The sequence below is a fragment of the Ceratotherium simum genome, chromosome 35 (assembly GCF_057802395.1).
Source record: "Ceratotherium simum simum isolate JZ-2026a chromosome 35, ASM5780239v1, whole genome shotgun sequence".
Classification (NCBI taxonomy): domain Eukaryota; kingdom Metazoa; phylum Chordata; class Mammalia; order Perissodactyla; family Rhinocerotidae; genus Ceratotherium; species Ceratotherium simum.
The window spans coordinates 22,233,787-22,254,730 of NC_141934.1; the positions used below are offsets into that span (position 1 = coordinate 22,233,787).

At 37.1% G+C, this 20,944-nt stretch overlaps 1 protein-coding gene across 5 annotated transcripts in view; it reads left to right on the forward strand.

The window, feature by feature from the left end:
• Positions 1-20,944, forward strand: part of TMEM116 (transmembrane protein 116) — a 104,222-nt gene that overhangs the window by 40,949 nt on the left and 42,329 nt on the right. For 3 of the 5 annotated variants that reach the window (XM_087424203.1, XM_087424206.1, XM_014787103.2), the window contains exons 5-6: positions 16,669-16,773; positions 20,649-20,698. In XM_087424203.1, coding sequence (XP_087280329.1) covers positions 16,669-16,773; positions 20,649-20,698 — 155 coding nt within the window. The remainder of the gene's footprint in view (positions 1-16,668; positions 16,774-20,648; positions 20,699-20,944) is intronic. The other 2 variants (XM_087424204.1, XM_087424205.1) reach the window with 1 other exon arrangement.

Consider the following 20,944-nt stretch of genomic DNA (forward strand, 5'->3'; position numbering starts at 1 on the left):
CAATCTTCCTCAAAAAGGAAAAAAAAAAAGCCAAAAGAAAACCTTTTCTCTGCTCACTTCTCTACTCACTTCTGACACCAAATGTGTTGTTCTCACACCAACCAATTCCTCAACTCTCTGACATCAACTGGGTGTCCTACAATTCAATTCTGATGCTAACTACCTGGAGTTAGCACAGGTTAATTAAGGGCTCAGTCCCACAAGACTGCCCCCCATTTCAGAGGCCAATTACAAGTAGTGGGTCCCCAGGTTACCCACACTTCTGTCAGACTTGGCTACAAATTACGGCTTCCCATGACCCCCTCCTCAGGTTCTATAATTTGCTGTAATGGCTCACAGAACTCAATACTTACTTACAGTCACCAGTTTATATAAAGGATATAATTAAGGATACAGATGAATAGCCAGATGAAGAGATACACAGGGCAAGGTCCAAAATGGTCCCGAGTGCAGAAGTCTCTGTCCCCATGAAGTTGGGGTGTGCCACCCTCCTGCACGTGGATGTATTCACCAATGCAGAAGCTCTCTGATTCCCATAGTTTAGAGATTTTTATGGAGGCTTCATCATGTAGGCATGATCAATTATTGATCTCTAGCCCCTCTCCCCTCTCTGGAGTGTGGAGGGTGAGGCTGAAAGTTCCAAACCTCTAATCATGGCTTGATCTTCCTGGTGACCAGACTCCATCATAAAGCTACCCAGAAGCCCACCAAGAATCACTTCATTAGAACAAAAGACGCTCCTGTCATCCAGGAAATTCCAAGGGGTTTAGGAGCTCTCTGTAAGATACTATCACTCCCATCACTCAGGAAATGCCAAGAGTTTTAGGAGCTTTGTGTCAAGAACCAGGGGCAGAGACCAAATATCTATTTCTTATTATGTCACAAAAGCAAACCCCAACTTGACTCTTTTCTTTCTCCTCATGTTACTGGAACTTCTTGGTATCTAGTTTAATATTCTTTAGAGACCCGAAGACCAAGACAGAAATATGTACTTTCCTTAAAAATGGAACATTTTCATTTTTTAATTTTTCTATGTTAAAAAATTTGGTATGTATAATTTATAAAACTAACACATGTTCTTGATAAAAGTCAAAATAGTAAAGAGGGATATACAAGTGAAAAGTAAAAGTTCACCTCTCTTTTCTGCCCCTGACTTTCACAATTTGATCGGTTTAGGTTAAATGTCTCTACTTCTCAAAATTCTCCTCTAGCTGGTTCTTGAGAAACAAGTTGGGAGTGGGAGGAGGTGGGGCATTTCTTATTTGCGCAAGCAGATGAAGAGGTCTTAGATTTTCCAAGAGTCACAGTAAAGAAAGAGAGCCAGTCACCTGATCTAAACAAACAAGATATCCAAGTTTCCGAATCTAGGTTTCAGTTCCATTCTTTGAGCATGGAGACCCTTTTAGAAAAAATCTTTCTGAAAACTGGTGCCGAGATTTTTAGAACATAGTTTGCAGTTATTAATCATTTCCACTGAAGCAGAATGAAAGAAAATGGGCTTAAGCAGTAGTAGGAAAGAATTTAGTTTGGGTAGAAACCTTGAGAATTGTTAGGACTGGAATAAATCATCATGGTCACTGTGGTGTTTCCCTATCATATGTGTCCATAATTTTCATCTGTGTGAAATGGATTTGCTATTTTTTTCTGAAGGCCAAGTGGTACGCTAGATAAGTGGTTCAATGGTTCCTAGACTTCGGGATTTACAAATGAATAAAGCTAAAAATAAATAAAAATTTAAAAAGTAGGAGTTGTCATGGTGTTGCTAACTTTATATTTTGCTAAATTAAGAACAATTTAAAAATAACAACTATCTAATTTCATGAAAGGAATAACATTGATACTAAAAAACTAGGCAAAATATAGTCTCAGAATAAAGAATGGTTTCTTTAAATTAGTAAAGTTAGCCGTATGAAAACTTATTACATTGCCTATATTTTTCTCAATATTTCGCATACCAGTGACCATTTTGTCAGGGCTCAGCACTAATTTCTGAACCAGCTTTTGGAAATTATTGCACTAAATGGGCTTTCAAAGTCCTTTCCAGGGCCGGCCCCGTGGCTTAGCGGTTAAGTGCGCGTGCTCCGCTGCTGGCGGCCCGGGTTCGGATCCCGGGCGCGCACCGACACACCGCTTCTCCGGCCATGCTGAGGCCGTGTCCCACATACAGCAACTAGAAGCATGTGCAGCTATGACATACAACTATCTACTGGGGCTTTGGGGGAAAAAATAAATAAAAAATTATAAAAAAAAACAAAAAACAAAAAAAACCAAGTCCTTTCCAGGTTTAGGATGCTAAGGCTTCAGGACACATGAATATTTTTCTGTTTTGAGTTTTTCCTCCTCTACTGGAATGGTTGCAGGATGCCAATTAGAACCAGGCTTATTCACCTCTTATATTATAACTTTATTATGTGCCTGCTATTATTGAGTTCCTGCCCGACTCAGATAATTAAAAGAGTTTTGTAGGAAACCCAGAGCTAATCCAGGAGGGAGAATTGGCTCAGTATAGCTGGGGTACCCTTATGCCACTTCACTGAACTGGAACAGAAGAAATCAATCATTCACCAAGAGCTAGTCTTTTGTTCTAGAACTTACCTGAGAAGCAAAGTAAGTTTGAGAACCAAGCCATCAGGAATAATTTCAGTCTTTGATTAATAAGTTAAGATGTAGGGTTTTCCAAGTGGTATTTCTTTTATGAATTCAGCCAACCAGTAAACAGATGTTACAGCACCAGAATAACATTTGGATGAGAAGGCTTTGTCTAGACTAAACATCTGGCTCTGAAGGATGGAATCTGATCTATGGTCTAAGATGCTGAGATTTTTTATTCTGTTAGATGACTAGCTCTCAATGAGCGGATTAATTTGGTATATGATGGTCCCCTAGATCAATCTTGGGATCAGGGACCAATTCCATGCTTTTTCCAAAAGGATCTGGGAGTATTGCTGTGCTAATATTTCTGTTTATCAGAGATAACTCCTATGGAGAAACAGGATAAAGGGAAAAGCACAGTGCCAGACACTGTCCCAGTCAGCCTCTCCATTTCCTCTTGGCTATTCTACTGTTTGACACAGGTTGAAGTGTCAGCTGTCATCTTTTCTTAGTGAATGAACTCAGTTTCATTTCCTGAAAGAATGTGTGAGTCAGGTACTTTAGATATACCAGTTTGGATTGCAGATGACATGGAGTTTGTGGGTTGGAATGAGAGCATAGAATTTGGAGTCAAACAGACCTAGGTTCAAATCCCAGCTCTGGCACCTATTAGCTGTGATATTTTTAAGCAAGTTAACTTCTCTAAGTCTTTGTTTCCCCATGTAAAATAGGAATAATGATAGGATTCTTAGGGTTGTTGTGAAGATTAAATTAGATAAATGTAAAATGCTTACCCTTACTGTAAACTGTTGTTCTTCGTATCATTGTTTTTGGAGATAAAATAGGATCTCTGCCTACCTCCTTAAGAACAGAATTCACCTGCAGGCCTTTCATTTCCTTCACATACTTACTGATCCATTACTTTCTGAATCTGCCTGGCAATAGAAAGCAGGATTTATTAAAAATATTCTCTCTGCCCTATGATCCAGCTATCCCACTACTGGGAACCTATCCAACGAACCTGAAATCAACAATCCAAAGAGGCTTATGCACCCCTATGTTCATTGCAGCATTATTCACTATAGCCAAGAAGTGGAAGCAACCTAAGTGTCCCTCGACTGACAATTGGATCAAGAAAATGTGGTATGTATATACACAATGGAATACTACTCAGCCGTAAAAAAAGACAAAATCATCCCATTTGCAACAACATGGATGGGCCTGGAGGGTATTATGTTAAGTGAAGTAAGCCAGAAAGAGAAAGACAGACACTGTATGATCTCACTCATATGTGGAATATAAACCAACACATGGACAGAGAAAACTGTATTGTGGTTACCAGGGGCAATGGGGGTGGAGGGAGGGCACAAGAGGTGAAGGGAAACATATATATGGTGATGGACAAACAAAAATGTACAACCGAAAACTTCACAATGTTAAAAACTATTGGGACAGCCCCGTGGCTTAGTGGTTAAGTGCGCATGCTCTGCTTCTGGCGGCCCGGGTTCAGATCCCGGGCACGCACAGACACATTGCTTGTCCAGCCATGCTGGGGCTGTGTCCCACATGCAGCAGCTGGAAGGATGTGCAGCTATGACATACAACTATCTACTGGGACTTTGGGGGGAAAAAATGAATAAATAAATAAAATTATAAAAACTATTAAAACATCAATAAAAAAATAAAAATATTTTCTCGTCTAGGGTTAGATTTCATGATCTTTGCTTATTAATGTCTCTCACTGCCTCTCTGACCTCTTGGACTTAGCCTGCCTAACTCCAAGGCCTAAATTTCACAGTGGCTAGGAGTTTATATAATATTATTATTGTGATTTTTAGAGTCTTCTACTGGTTTAAATATAATAGGAGTTCGAATAAACTTGCTGATTGATAACTGATCTCCCTGGACTTAATCCTATGCTTAGAGGCACTGGACCCTTCTATATGGGTAGATTTCTTTTTTTTTTCTTTTTTTTTTTTTTTTTAATTTTTTGTTTATTGCAGTAACATTGGTTTATAACATTGTAAAAATTTCAGGTGTACATCATTGCACTTCTATTTCTGCATGGACTACATCATGTTCACCACCAAAATACTAATTACAACCCATTACCACACACATGTACCGAATTATCCCTTTCACCCTCCTCCCTCCCCCCTTCCCCTCTGGTAACCACCAATCCAATCTCTGTCCCTATGTGTTTGTTTATTGTTGTTATTATCTACTACTTAATGAAGGAAATCATACGGTATTTGACCTTCTCCCTCTGACTTATTTCACTTTGCATTATACCCTCAATGTCCATCCATGTTGTCACAAATGGCTGGATTTCATCGTTTCTTATGGCTGAGTAGTATTCCATTGTGTCTATATACCACATCTTCTTTATCCATTCGTCCCTTGATGGGCACTTAGGTTGCTTCCAAGTCTTGGCTATTGTGAATAACGCTGCAGTGAACACAGGGGTGCATGTACCTTTGCAAATTGGTGTTTTCAAGTTCTTTGGATAAATATATATGGGTAGATTTCTGATCCTAACCTGCTTGAGCTGGAGTTTTTACCTCTTTCAGCCATAATGTACTAACTAACATCTGATTAATGCCGTGACACTTTGTTGGATCTATGACAGAACAGATTTGTATCATGACCAACCCCCTTTGTTAGGAGTAAGTACTCTTAACAACAACGACAAAAATCCCTTGTACCCTAGACCCATGTAATAGAAATAGCTTTACCTGACATCCTAAGTGTTTTGGGACATCTAGAGTCTACTTTAAAGTGGAACTTTCTCATCTTATTTTCTGTTGCTCATAAAATGGGTTCTGTCTACAAAGAGGCAGGAATGAAGTTGTTTGAAAAATCTCCTCTGAGAGTATTTTTATACTTGATTATACTCTATTTCTATTTTCTATGATTGGGCCGGCCCCGTGGCTTAGCGGTTAAGTGCATGTGCTCCACTGCTGGCGGCCCGGGTTCGGATCCCGGGCGTGCACCAACGCACCGATTCTCTGGCCATGCTGAGGCCGCGTCCCACATACAGCAACTAGAGGCATGTGCAGCTATGACATACAACTATCTACTGGGGCTTTGGGGGGAAAATAAATAAATAAATAAAATCTATTTTCTATGATAAGCTTGAGCTACCATCTTTTCAAGATAATTTTACAAAAATGTAGAAAATCACATGTTTGAGATAGTGTCCAGTATGTTCTTGTAAAAGAATGAACTAAATAAGCTACTGAAGTCTCATTTAGTCTCAGGATTTAATTTTTTTTAAAAAAGTCTGGTTGAAAACCAGGAGTCTGGAGTTACCTTGTTGGATCTGCTTTAGACTGGTATAGAGGAGATTTTGGGCAAATAACTGCTTATATTAGTTTTTAATTTATTTAATAATAAAAGTAAAATAATTTCTGCCACTTAACAGACGTTAAATAAGTCACTTTAAAAAATGAATTCACTTATGGTTTTGGTTTTCTTATCACAAAAATAGGGTGAAATGTCAGCATATATGTAAAAGTACTTTTAAGTTATAAAGCATTATATGAATATAAGATTGAGTAGAAGGTTCTTGTTTGTCTTCCCTATTATAGATTATTCTTTATACTTGGTAGCCATTCACTAACTATTTGCCTCACTGGGATTTTAGGAGAATAAAGATGGTGGATTTGATGAATCTTGAGATTTTCAAAAGAATACAAAGTAGTTAAGATGATAAATTTATAATTAATCACTTCTGTTTGGTATGAAGAATGTCAACATTAATCACAATGGTCAGGGTTGTTAACAATATGTCTCAGGTTTTAACAAATTTTTAAATCTGAAAACTAAAAGAAAAGTCAAATTTAGAATGCTTAATGTTTGTGTGTCTAGTGTGAGGGCAGAAGAACCTATCAGATATAATGACATCCTGGTTCCCTCTACTGGGCTTAAATGAAATTACCTATTTCTTCTTAAAACCTATTTCCTCAGCACAGAATGGTCAGTCTCTTTAAGTGGCAACAAGAGGAGAGGAAGACAAGGGAATCAGATCATGTTTCAAATTTTACTGCCAATGTTGGAGAGCCATGTAATTTAGAGGACATTACAGGCATACTTCCTTTTATTGCGCTTCACAGATACTGAGTTTTTTTTTTACAAGTTGAAGGTTTGTGGCAACCCTGCATTAAGCAAGTCTATCGGCACCATTTTTGCATCAGCATTTGAAGCCTGAAGATGTGACTGAATTGCTGCAATGTCATAATAAAACTTGAACGGATGAGGAGTTGCTTCTTATGGATGAGCAAAGAAGGTGGTTTCTTGAGATGGAATCTACTCCTGGTGAAGATGCTGTGAAGATTGTTGAAGTGAAAACAAAGGATTTAGAATATTACATAAATTTAGTTGATAAAGCAGCGGCAGGGTTTGAGAGGACTGACTCCAATTTTGAAAGAAGTTCTACTGTGGGTAAAATGCTGTCAAATAGCATCGCATGCTATAGAGAAATCGTTTGTGAAAGGAAGAGTCAATCAATGGAGCAAACTTCTTTGTCTTTTGGTTGTTGAGTTGTAGGAGTTTTTAATATATTCTGAATAATGGACCTATCTCAGATATATGATTTGCAAATATTTTCTCCCATTCTTTAGGTTGTCTTTTCATTTTCTTGATAATGTCTTTTGATGCACAAAAGTTTCAAAAAATAATTTTATTGAGGTGCAGTTCACGTAACATAAAATTAACCATTTTAAAGTGAACAGTTCAGTGGTATTTGGTACTTTCACAATGTTATGTAACCGCTGTCTCTATCTAGTTCCAAACATTTCTATCACTCCAAAGTAAAGCCCCTTACTCATTAAGCAGTTTTTCCCCATCTTGCCTATCCCCAACATCTGGAAACCACCGATCTGAATTCAGTCTCTATGGCTGTATCTGTTCTGGATACTTTGTAATAATAGAGTCATTCAAAATGTGGCCTTTTGTGTCTGGCTTTGTTCATTTAGCATAATATTTTGAAGAGTCATCCATTTTGTAGCACGTTTCAGTACTTCATTCCTTTTTATAGCTGAATAATGTTCCATTTCGTGTATATATTACAATTTGTTTATCCTTCATCTATTTATGGACATGTGAGCTGTTTCCACCTTTTGCTATTGTGCACAGTGCTGTTATTTTATTTATTTATTTATTTATTTATTTATTTTTTGAGGAAGATCAGCCCTGAGCTAACATCCACGCGAATCCTCCTCTTTTTGCTGAGGAAGACCGGCTCTGAGCTAACATCTATTGCCAATCTTCCTCCTTTTGTTTTCCCCCCAAAGCCCCAGTAGATACTTGTATGTCATAGTTGCACATCCTTCTAGTTGCTGTATGTGGGACACGGCCTCAGCATGGCCAGAGAAGCGATGCGTCGGTACGTGCCCGGGATCTGAACCTGGGCCGCCAGTAGCAGAGTGCACGCACTTAACCGCTAAGCCACGGGGCTGGCCCCACAGTGCTTTTATGAATATGCATGTACATGTAATTGTTTGAGTATTTGTTTTCAATTCTTTTTTTTAAATTATTTTATTGAGGTCGTATTGGTTTATAACATTGTATAATTTCAGGTGTACATTACTATATATCATTTTCTGAATAGACTTTATCTTGCTCACCCCCATTAGTCTAGTTTTTATCCATCACCATACATATGTGCTCCTATATCCCTTTTATCCTCCCTCTCCTTCCCCTCTGGTAACCACTAGTCTGTTCTCCTTATCCATATGTTTGCTTATCTTCCACGTATGAGTGAAATCATATGGTGTTTGTCTTTCTCTGTCTGGCTTAGTTCGCTTAACATAATACCCTCAAGGTCCGTCCATGTTGTTGCAAGTGGGACGATTTTGTCTTTTTTAATGGCTGAGTAGTATTCCATTGTGTGCATGTGTGTGTGTGTGTGTGTGTGTGTGTGTATACATATACACACCACATCTTCTTTATCCATTCATCAGTTGATGGGCACTTGGGTTGCCTCCACATCTTGACTATTTTGAACAATGCTGTAATGAACATAGGGGTATCATAAATCTCTTTGTATTGTTGATTTCATGTTCTTTGGATAAATACCCAGTAGTGGGATAGCTGGATCTTATGATATTTCAATTTTTAATTTTTTGAGAAATCTCCATGCTGCTTTCCATAGTGGCTGCACCAGTTTACATTCCCACCAGCAGTGTATGAAGGTTCCCTTTTTTCCACATCTTCTCCAACATTTGTTATTTTTTGTCTTGTTAATTATAGCCATTCTGACGGGTGTAAGGTGATATCTCATTGTAGTTTTGATTTGCATTTCCCTAATGATTAGTGATGTTGAACATATTTTCATGTGCCTGTTGGCCATCTGTATATCTTCCTTGGAAAAATATCTGTTCATATCCTTTGCCCATTTTTTTCTTCAGGTTGTTCATTTTTTTGTTGTTGAGTTGTATGAGTTCTTTATATATTTTGGAAATTAACCCCTTGTCGGATATATGATTTGCGAATATTTTCTCCCAGTTGGTGGGTTTTCTTTTCATTTTATTCATGGTTTCCTTTGCCTTGCAGAAGATTTTTAGTCTGATATAGTCCCATTTGTTTAGTTTTTCTTTTGTTTCTCTTGCCTGAGTAGACATGGTATTGGAAAAGATACTACAAAGAACAATGTGAAAGAGTGTACTGCCTATATTTTCTTCTAGGAGTTTTATGGTTTCAGGTCTTACAGTCAAGTCTTTAATCCATTTTGAATTAATTTTTGTGTATGGTATAAGATAATGGTCTACTTTCATTCTTTTGCACATGGCTGTCCAGTTTTCCTAACATCATTTATTGAAGAGACTTTCCTTTCCCATTGTATGTTCTTGGCTCCTTTGTCGAAGATTAGCTGTCCATAGATGTGTGGTTTTATTTCTGGGCTCTCAATTCTGTTACATTGATCTGTGTGTCTGTTTTTGTGCCAGTACCATGCTGTTTTGATTCCTATAGCTTTGTAGTATGTTTTGAAGTTAGGGATTGTAATGCCTCCAGCTTTGTTCTTTTTTCTCAGGATTGCTTTTGCTATTTGGAATCTTTTGTTGTTCCATATGAATTTTAGGATTCTTTGTTCTATTTCCGTGAAGAATGTGTTGGGATTCTGATTGGAATTGTGTTGAATCTGTAGATTGCTTTAGGTAATATGGACATTTTAACTATATTTATTCTTCCAATCCATGAGCATGGAGTACCTTTCCGTTTCTTTATGTCATCTTCAATTTCTTTCAATAATGTCTTATAGTTTTCAATGTCTAGGTCTTTCATCTTCTTGGTTAAATTTATTCCTAGATATTTTATTCTTTTTGTTGGATTGTAAATGGGATTGTATTCTTGACTTCTCTTTCTGCTAGTTCATTATTAATGTATAGAAATGTGACTGATTTTTGTATGTTGATTTTGCAACTTTGCTGTAGTTGTTGATTATTTTTAATAGTTTTCCAATGGATTCCTTAGGGTTTTCTGTATAGAGAGAATCATGGCATCCACAAACACCAAGAGTTTTACTTCTTCCTTTCCAATTTGGGTCTCTTTTATTTCTTTTTCTTGCCTAATTGCTCTGGCCAAAACCTCCAGTACTATGTTGAATAAGAGTGGTGAGAGTGGACACCCTGTCTTCTTTCTGTTCTCAGAGGAATGGCTTTCAGTTTTTCACCATTAAGATGTGGTCTGTGAGTTTGTCATATATGGCCTTTATTATGCTGAGGTACTTTCCTTCTATACCCTTTTTTTTGAGAGTTTCTATCATAAATGGATATTGGATCTTGTCAAATGTGTTCTCTGCATCTATTAAGATGATTATGTGATTTTTATTCCTCATTTTCTTAATGTGGTGTATCACATTGATTGATTTGTGGATGTTGAACCATCCCTGCATCCCTGGTATAAATCCCACTTGATCATGGTGTCTGATCCTTTTAATGTATTGTATTTGATTTGCTACTATTTTGTTGAGGATTTTTGCGTCTATGTTCATCAGCAGTATTGGCTTGTAATTTTCCTTCTTTGTATTGTCCTTATCTGACTTTGGTATCAGGGTGATGTTGGCTTTGTAGAATGTGTTAGGAAGTGTGCCATCTTCCTCTGTTTTTTGGAATAGTTTGAGAAGGATAAGTATTAAATCTTTTTTGAATGTTTGGTAAAATTATTGAGAGAAGCCATCTGGCCCTGGACTTTTATTTTTTGGGAGGTTTTTGATTTCTGTTTCAATCTCTTTACTTGTGATTGGTCTGTTCAGATTCTCTATTTCTTTTTGATTCAGTTTTGGGAGGTTGTATGATTCTAAGAATTTATCCATTTCTTCTAGGTTATCCAATTTGTAGGCACATAGTTTTTCCTAGTATTCTCTTATAATCTTTGGTATTTCTTTGGTATCCATTGTAATTTCTCCTCTTTCATTTCTAATTTTATTTATTTGAGACTTCTCTCTTTTTTTCTTAGTGATTCTGGCTAAGGGTTTGTCAATTTTATTTATCTTCTCAAAGAACCAGCCCTTTCTTTCATTGATCCTTTCTATTGATGTTTTAGTCTCTATTTCATTTATTTCTGCTCTAATTTTTATTATTTCCCTCCTTCTGCTGACTTTGGGCTTTGTTTGTCTTTCTTTTTCTAGTTCTGTTAGGTATAGTTTACGATTACTTACTTGAGATTTTTCTTGTTTGTTGAGGTAGGCCTCTGTTGCTATAAATTTCCCTCTTAGTACTGCTTTTGCTGTATCCCTTAAGTTTTGGTATGTTGTGTTTTCATTTTCCTTTGTCTATGGGTATTTTTTGATTTTTCCTTTGATTTCTTCATTGATTCAGTTTTTGTTCAGTAGCATGTTATTTAGTCTCCACATATTTTTGGCTTTCTCAGATTTTTTCTTGTAGTTGATTTCTAGTTTCATAGCTTTGTGGCTGGAAAAGATGCTTGATATGATATCAATCTTAAATTTATTGAGGCTTGTCTTGTTTCCCAACATATGGTCTATCTTTGAGAATGTTCCATGTACACTTGAGAAGAATGTGTATTCTGCTGTTTTGGATGGATGTTCTGTACATATCTATTAAGTCCATCTGGTCTAGTGTTTCATTTAAGGCCACTCTTGCCTTCTTGACTTTCTGTCTGGATGATCTATCCATTGATGTAAGTGGGGTGTTGAGGTCCCCTACTATTATTGTGTTGCTGCTAATTTCTCCCTTTAGGTCTGTTAATAGTTGCTTTATATACTTTGGTGCTCCTGTGTTAGGTGCATATATATTCATAAGTGTTATGTCCTCTTGGTGGAATGGCCCCTTTATCATTATATACTGCCCCTCTTTGACTCTCAATGCCTTTTTTATCTTGAAGTCTGCTTTGTGTGATATAAGTATGGCAACATTTTCTTCCTTTTAGTTGCCATTTGCTTGGAGTATCATCTTCCATCCTTTCATTCCAAGCCTATGTTTGTCTTTCGAGCTGAGATGTGTTTCCTGGAGGCAGCATATTGTTGGGTCTTGTTTTTAATCCATCCAGCTGATCTGTGTCTTTTGATTGGAGAATTCAATCCATTTACATTTAGAACTATTATTGATATGTGAGTGCCTAATACTGTCATTGTATCTCTTGTTTTCCAGTTGTTGTATATTCTCCTTGCTTCTTTTCCCTCATATTTCTGACTTCCATTTCACTTTGGTGGTTTTCTGTGATGGATTTCTCAGTTTTCTCTTTATTTATGATTTGCAGCTCTGCTCTGCTTATTTGTTTAATGGTTACCATGTGGTTTGTAAAAAAGATCTTGTAGATGAGATAGTCCATTTTCTGAGAGCCTCTTATGTCCATTAGCCTAAGCAGGTTCCATCCTTTTCCTCTTCTCCTTCTAAGTTATTGTTGTCACAAATTATTTTTTGTGTTGTGAGTTTGTGACTAAATTGAAGTGTTTATAGTTATTTTTGATGCTTTCCTTCCCTTTATGTTATAATTGTTTGCTAACCTATTGTGATAAGAGAGCTTCAATTTTCTGATTTTTGTCTGTCTATTCATCTCCTTGCTGAAAGATTTGTAAACCTTTGCCTTTTTGTTTGGTAGGAGAGCTCCATTCATCATTTCTGGTAAGGCTGGTCTAGTGGCAATGAACTCCCTCAGCTTTTGTTTATCCGGGAAAGCTTTTATTTCTCCATCAAATCTGAAGGATAATTTTGCTGGATAGAGTGTTCTTGGCTGAAAGTTTTTGTCTTTCAGTATTTTGAATACATCATTCCATTGTTTCCTAGCCTTTAAGGGTCTGTTGAGAAGTCTGCTGAAAGCATGGTAGGGGTTCCTTTGTCGGTTGTTTTCTTCTGCCTTGCTGCCTTTAATATTTTTTATTAGTCATTGACTTTTACCAGTTTTAATATTATATGCCTTGGAGAAAGTCTTTTTGCATTGATGTATTAGGCGTTCTATTGGTTTCATGTACTTTTAAGTCCATTTCCCTCCCCAGGTTTGGGAAGTTCTCAGCTGTTATTTCTTTGAACAATCTTTTTGCTCCTTTCTCCCTCCCTTCTCCCTCTGGAATAACTATAATCCTTATATTACTTTTCCTAATTGAGTCAGATATTTCTCAAAGAATTTCTTCATTTTTTAAAACTCTTAGTTCTCTCTCCTCCTCCACCTGAAGTATTTCTGTATTTGTATCTTCTAATTCACTAATTCTTTCCTCCATAAGATCTGCTCTATTTTTATAGTTTCTGCATTATTTTTTATCTTATTAATTGTGTTCTTCATATCTAGCATTTCTGTATATATTTTTTTAAGGGCTTCAATCTCTTTGGTGAAGTATTCCTTCAGTTCATTAATTTTATTCCTGAGCTCATTGAACTATCTTTCTGAGTTTTCTTGTAACTTGTTGAGTTTCTTTATGACAACTATTTTGAATTCTCTGTCATTTAGATTGTAATCTTCTGTGACTTGAGGTTTGGTTTCTGGAGACTTGTCATTTTTTTTTTTTTGTTCTGCAGTGTTACTGTCGTTTTTCATGGTATTTGATGAATTGATCTTCTACCGGCACATTTGTGGTAGTATCCAGTCGCAGATTCCACCTGCTGCTGCTGAGGGGTGGGGAGGCAGGAGCTGTGTTTTCTGATCCTGCCCCATCTTCTGGTATTTGTACTGGTCAAACCACTCTGCATTCACGCAGGCTGGCCACAGCCACTCAATGGGTCGTGACTGCACAGGTGGGGCCACTGCACTCAGTGAGCAGGTCCGGCTGAGTTGCTGCGCTAGGCAGGAGAGGCACTTTCACATGGGCCAGTGGTGTGCTCGCAGGCAGGTCCTGCAGGCTGCTGTGCTCGGCGGGCAGGGCATTTTCACACAGGCTGGTGCTGCGCTTGATGGGCAGGGTCCCTCAATGCAGGCTGAGCCGCCATCACTCAGTGGGGAGTGTTTGTGTGGGCGGGGCCACCTTGGTAGGTGGGTGCTCCCTTGGGCCGTGCCACCACTCTGAAAGTGTTTGCATGTGGGCTGGGCTTCCCCCACCTCCACTCACAGTTGTGCTGGCCGCTGTTGAGAATCCATGACCTGACTCGCTGCCGCTGGGGAGAAGGAGGGGTCTGCTTACCTAATTCCACTGTTTCCCAGGAATCCAGTCCACCCGCCTTCAGATGTATAGCTGCATGGATCTCTCAGGCATCCTGTTGTGTTGTGTAGGGAATCCTCTGTTGGTTAATGCATGTCTGTTTAGTTGTAACTTAGAGGGGAGAGATAAAGGGAACAACTCACTCTGCCACGATGCTGACATTACTCTCCTCAATTCTTTTGGGTATATACTTAGGAGTTGAATCGTTGGATCATATGGTAATTCTACGTGTAATTATTTGAGGAAGCACCACACTGTTCCCATTTCTGGTACTCTTAATTCCTTTGTTTAGATCCAAATTTCTATCTGTTATCACCTATTTTGTGCCTGAAGGACTTCCTTTAACATTTCTTGTAGTAATGATCTGCTTGAATGTATTCTCTCAGCTTTTTGTTTGTCTGAAAAGTCCTTATTTTTGTCCCTTTCTTTGGAAAGGTATTTTTTCTGTGTATGGAATTCTAGGTTGACAGATTTTCTTTTTCTCTTTCAGTATTTTAAAGATGTTGCTCCTGTTTTCTGGATTGCAGTGTTTCTGATAAGAAGTTTGCTGTCATTCTTATCTTTGTTCCCATGTACATAATGTGTCTTTTTACTCTGGATGCTTTTGGTGTTTTCTGTTTATCACTGATTTTAAGTAATTTGATTATGATGTACCTTGGTGTGTTTTCTTCATGTTTCTTATGCTTTGTTTTGTTAAGCTTTTTGGATATGATGGTTTATATTTTCATCAAATTTGGAAAAATTTTGGTTATTATTTCTTCCAACGTATTTTTGTTTTTCTCTGCCTCTCTACTCCTTCTGGAATTCCGATTCCATGTGCATCAGCCTGCTTGATATTGTCCTACAGCTCACTGAAGGTTTGTTCATTTTTTTAAAGTCTTTTTTCTCTAGATGTTTCATTTTAGATAGTTTGTTTCTATGTCTTTAAGTTTACTAATCTTTTCTTTTGCAGTTTCTAATTTACCATATTTTTTATTTTATATATTATATTTTTCATCTCTAGAATTTCAATTTGGGTCTTTCTCTACTTGTCATGCTCGTGCTTTCCTCTATCTTCTTGGACACATGGAGTATATATGTTATAGTTCCTTTAACATCTATTTCTACTAATTTTTATAATATCTGTCATTTCTGAGTCCATTTTTATTGATTAATTTTTCTCTTGGTTATGAGTCATATTTTCCTGCTTCTTTGTATCACTTATAATATTTTATTAGATACCAGATGTAGATTTTACATTATTGAGTATTCAATTTTTTTAAAATATATATTCCTTTAAATTTGAGAGTTTTGTCTTAGATGTAGTTAACTCTGAATCTCTCTGAAAGGACAGTTAACCCTGTCCTTTCAAGTCTTGCTTATTTTTTGAAGCTTGCTTTTAAGCTTTGGTTAGGGCAATCTTTCATGTACAGCTAATTTGGACTCATTAGTGAGGCAATATTACTCTTATAATTCTACCTTTTTATTCTACAGTACAGCCATTCCTGCCTATGTATTAGAAGGTCTTTCCAATCTGGCTGATGGGAACACAAACTATTCTTCTGAGGATTCCTTTGAAGATTGTTCCACCTACTCCTTTCTGGTGGTTTTTTCCCTGGTCTTCATGGTTTTCTCTCCCACATGCCTAGATCAATACATAATCAAAGATTTGAGGGTACCTCTGCAAATCTCCAGAGCACTGTATCTCTGTGTGTCTACCTCTTCTCTGATAATCTGCTTCACAAATTTTAGCTGCCTAGGCCTCCCCAAACTCTGAAGTCTGTCTCTGCAATTTACCAAGACAGCTCATCTCTGTTTGGATTCTCCCTCACTGGACTCACTTTCTCCGGCCAGTGAGCTGGGGCACTTGATGAGCTCAATAGTTTGTTTTTTTTCTTTCAGGGATTACTATTCTGCACTGGTTGTTATCCAGTGTTTGAAAACTGGGTCTTTTTATATATTTTGTCCAATTTTTAGTTTTTAAGGCTAAAGGGCAAATTCTATTCCTGTTATTTCACCAAAGATGGAAGCAGAAATTTCTTCCCTTGGATTTTGTCCTGCTGGTTCCTTGCTATGTTGTCAGTTCTTTGATCCTTTTAAGGATTTAAGAAAGTATTTTATCCAGCATGTTTAGTTCTTTTGCATGGAAAGTTTGGTTCAAATAGCTTAGGCTATCATTGTTAGAAATGGAAATCCTTATGGCCTTTTCAATTAAAAAAATAGAAAAAGATTTTATGATACCTTCATAAAAGTGGAGCAGTTGGGTGAGCGGAGGTGGATAATTCTGTGGTTCCTCTGAATAGTCAAAGGATAAAATAAGGAAGCTGGGACATAGTTTAGGTAGGCCTGGCTAGATTTCCCAGATTTGGCCTGCTTTCTCATGGTATGGATACTAGATGGTAACTTACTAATAGACTGGGAGGTAGGATTCTTATAGTAGAAAATGAAATTAAATTGAAGGAAATTAGAGTGGGACAGTTATGATGGGTTTTTTGATTTTCACCTAGATATTCTACATTTCCTCATTTCTCTACACTGTCAGTTACATCTGGTATTTGTACAAAGAGCTGAGGATGAAACACAACCAGCATGGACAGAGCACATTTCCACTGGTAAGTTTTATTCAGAGCTAATAGTTAAGAACAGTATGCTAAAACAAACCCATATATCCTTGATAAACACTGTAAGCACTCAGCACTGGCTAGGTGAATTCATAGAGGTTAATTAAAAAAAACACACGTTCTCATAGTTTCCATTCTGTTGACATAATTTCTTCTTCTCTCTTGCCATCAAAAAAAAAAAAAAAAGGATTTGATTATAGGAAGCATTATTTACAGTACTGCCATTCCTGCCTAGTTCCATTCAGTAAGGGAAATCTTTCTTGGCTCCATGCCAATCCATCATTGTTCCTAGAATAAAGAAAAAGATCCTGAAGAAGAGTCGTGGAAAGTACACAGTCTGCTAACATGGGATTTAGGTTACAGATATTGGAAAGGGAGACTGTTCTGCTCTGCTATGTTTCTTCAGTATGTGTGGGTAACAGATACTGGTTTGCGGAAGGGTAGAAGAATTAATGGGTGGTGATCAGAAAACAAGATGCATCCGGAGAGCAGTTGTCTTGCCTTCTTTGGTTCACAAAAAGTTTTGGGCACTGTCTAGCATTACAATTATAAAAGAGAGGAGAACATAAGTCAGTACATCTGGATTCTTTTTTGTGTATGCGTATTTTACATATCACGTAATTCACCTATTTCAAGTGTACAGTTCAATGATTTTTAAAGTAAACTATCCAAGTTGCACAATTATCATCATAAATCAGTTTCAGAATATTTTTCTTCACCCCAATAGAATTCTTCACACCCACTTACTGTTAATTCCCCTCCTATCTCCTGCACTAGGCAACCACTAATCTACTTTCTGTCTCTACAGATTTTCCTTTTCTGGACATTTCATATAGGTGGAATCATGCAATATATAGTCTCTTGTGTCTGGTTTATTTCACTTAGCATAATGCTTTTGAAGTTTATTCATTACAGCGTGTATAAGTCATTCCTTTTTATTGCTGAACAGTGTTCTGTTGCATAGTACTATATAGTAGTACTAGTTTCTTATTTCTGATTCCTTCAGTATATCACTAAGTGATCTTGGCAGAAGACATTTTTATGATGTTAGCAATTTTAATTTCTTTAAATGTCGTTATATGTTTTAGTCTTATTATACATATCATACTAAATATTCCAGTCTTTTTATTTCTGCAGTATCCATTTTGTTGTGGTTTTCTGAAGGCGAATTTTTGTTTAAAGGCACCATGGAATAAATGAATCTGGAAAGCCTCCCAACATACCTTTCTCTAGAGCGTATAGATCAGTTCTAGAACAAATGAAAGTGGTATACTGTCACACACATGATGAAACTCTATAAGTATTTGTTGAATGAATAAATGGTACTATTGCCTCGTGAAAAGAGCATTTGAGGGTGAATCAAGAGCTCTGTCTTCTAGACCCAGTTCTGTCATTTATTTCCTCTGTGACCTTGGGCATATCATCTCCCTTTCTTGGGCCTCAATTTTCTATCACAGTTTTCTTTCTAACATCATGAAGTGTTGGTCTATGTGATCTTTAATGTCCCTTCAAGCTCTAAAATGCTATGATATTCTTAAATCCTCATCTGACTGACTTCATAAGAAGATATTCATCTTGCCTTTTTCTAGCCTTGTTCTAGAGACACACTGTTGGAAAAGGGCAGGGGCATAGAACGCTTTTAAAGCTTTTCTGTTTTTTTTTTTCTTTTTTGCTATAAGGAGAAAGGGCAATGGGGAAATCACTAAAAAATTAGCATGAAGAGACCCCTTAAGCAGCATCCTCGACAAGATATTACAGTCTATACAAGCAGTGTTCAACTTTTTGCAGTGATCAAAATATTTTATGTGCTGTCCAATTCAGTAGCCACTAGCCATATGTGGCTCTTGAGTGTTTGAAATGTGGCTGGTGTAATCAAAGAACTGAATTTTTAATTTTATTTAATCTTAATTTTAATTTGACCACAGGTAGCAGTAGCTACTGTATTGTACAGCACAAGACTATATTTTGATGACTTTTTCTCTTGTTTACCCCTGGGGATTCAAAACTTATAATTACTCTTCTATATTTTAATTTTTTTTTTTTTTTTTTTGGTGAGGAAGATCAGCCCTGACTTAACACCCAATACCAATCCTCCTCTTTTTTTCTGAGGAAGATTGGCCCCTAGCTAACATCCATGCCCATCTTCTTCCACTTTATATGGGACACCCCCACAGCATGGCTTGACAAGCAGTGCCTCGGTGCGCACCTGGGACCCGAGCAATATATTTTAAACTTGATTCGTTTCTCAGCTCCATACTATTTAGTAATGACCCATGGCTATATATGCTTTTACATGTTTGTCTACATAATCCTAGAATCCTAGGGCTGGAAGATACTGCAAAGATATAATTAGTTCATTTTCCTCCCTTCAGGCTGATGTCTAAAAGGTTCAACAGCCTTATAGGGGTAGTATTTCAAGTTTTTATTCATTCATTCATTCATTGATTCACAAGCTAAGAATTTGGAATTTGGGAGAAGTTATTCGACCACAGAGTCATTCCCTAAAGAAGTTGTCATGATGAGACCAGAAGCCAAGGGACAACGTGGGGGAATATTTTCCTGAGGCTTGGGCTTCTGGCAGGAGAACAAATTAATCTTTGAAGGAAAAGGGAAGGAGAGACATAAGATTAGCTCTCATATATGGTACTCTACTGCTTTCTATGCATACAAATGCACATACCATATTTCTCTTTATAACCCATGTTACAACACTAGTTCGAAGAAGAAAAACTCTGGCCCCAGATTTTAACCCCACTGCCTATTATTCTGTCATTATAGCTTTATAGCAGGAGGCTTGAAGTTTGTTGTTGTTTTGTTTTTTTTGTTTTTTTCATTTTTGAGTTCTCTTTTTAAATACCCGCCCTAAACTATTATCAGTAAGATTTTTGTCCGAGATTAATTGACATCCAGGTAAGAACAAGAGTTAAAAACAGAAGAGCCACCTGATGGATAGAGGATACAATAAAAAGAGAAGAAGGGAAGTGAGTGGGAGAGGTCACCAAAGACTAATTTATACTGATTTCCCTTTTTTCCTCAAGTCAACACTGACTATCCTACTTGAAATCATTTGCTATTCCTGACCCAAACTTCTTAGGGAAAATCAATTACTCACCTCTGATTATTGATTAATTGCTCGCTTAATGCTTATTGATCTCTAACATTGCCATTCCAGAATATAATATATCTACCTTAAATATATCTACCTTAAAATAGAAAAAAACTTCTATTTGATTATCCCTTTAAGGTGTTCTTTTCAAAATCTTTCACCATAAATTCCTAGTGGGTAGGGACCATCCTTCTGTAAGTTGTTTTATAGAGTCTAACACAACTGGGGCTTTTTGAAATATTCTTTCTTCTAGAGTCCAACAGGTCTTATATCCAAAGGGCTTTGACCCTGCCCTATTATAATAACCTTGGCTTATTATGCTTTCTGCTGGTCATTTTATACATAGACTTTCATTCCGCCCAGAAGGTCTGAAAAGTCCACACCTCCCTGGATCTAAAAGAGAAGAAGATTGAACTTTTATTAGAAGATGGAGGATAACTGTGTGATTTCATATTTGTCTTTCTTCTTAAGAGAATTTGTTCTGGTATCCAAATCTTATATTAAGCTACTTCCTGCAGGCTCTCTTTATGGCTGTTGTGGTTTTTGTACTTTTTAGAATATGGTAATACAGATAAAATTCTATAATCGCCAGTGTTAAGGAACTATTTATTTCATTGAATTTTATAGCAAATATTGCTTGACTGAAGCAAGCTGGCTCTTGGAAATTTTTGTTCTATCAAGTGATAAGTGATGACCTGCTATTTATTATAACATGGTTGGCAATATCCTAAGAGGTTACTCACATTTGTTCTTTTTATAGGTTATAGATTATACTTGTCAAGTTGGTCAAATAGCCATCATTTTGTCAAGGTAAGATTTTTGCCTTCCTTCCTAGCAAAGTATAGATTCTCATTACTCTGGAGTCCAGATGGGAACAAATGGGAGGACAATGTCATTTATTTCCATTGAGTCTGTTACTCCTAGGTCTTCATGGAGCTTTACTGAGTAGGAAGAAACAAATATGCAATCATTGGTTTTGTTTTCCCAGATAGAATAGGCAAGCAGTTTGAAGTTGCAGATTTGGGTTTTAGCCCCAGTTCTGCCATCAACTTTATG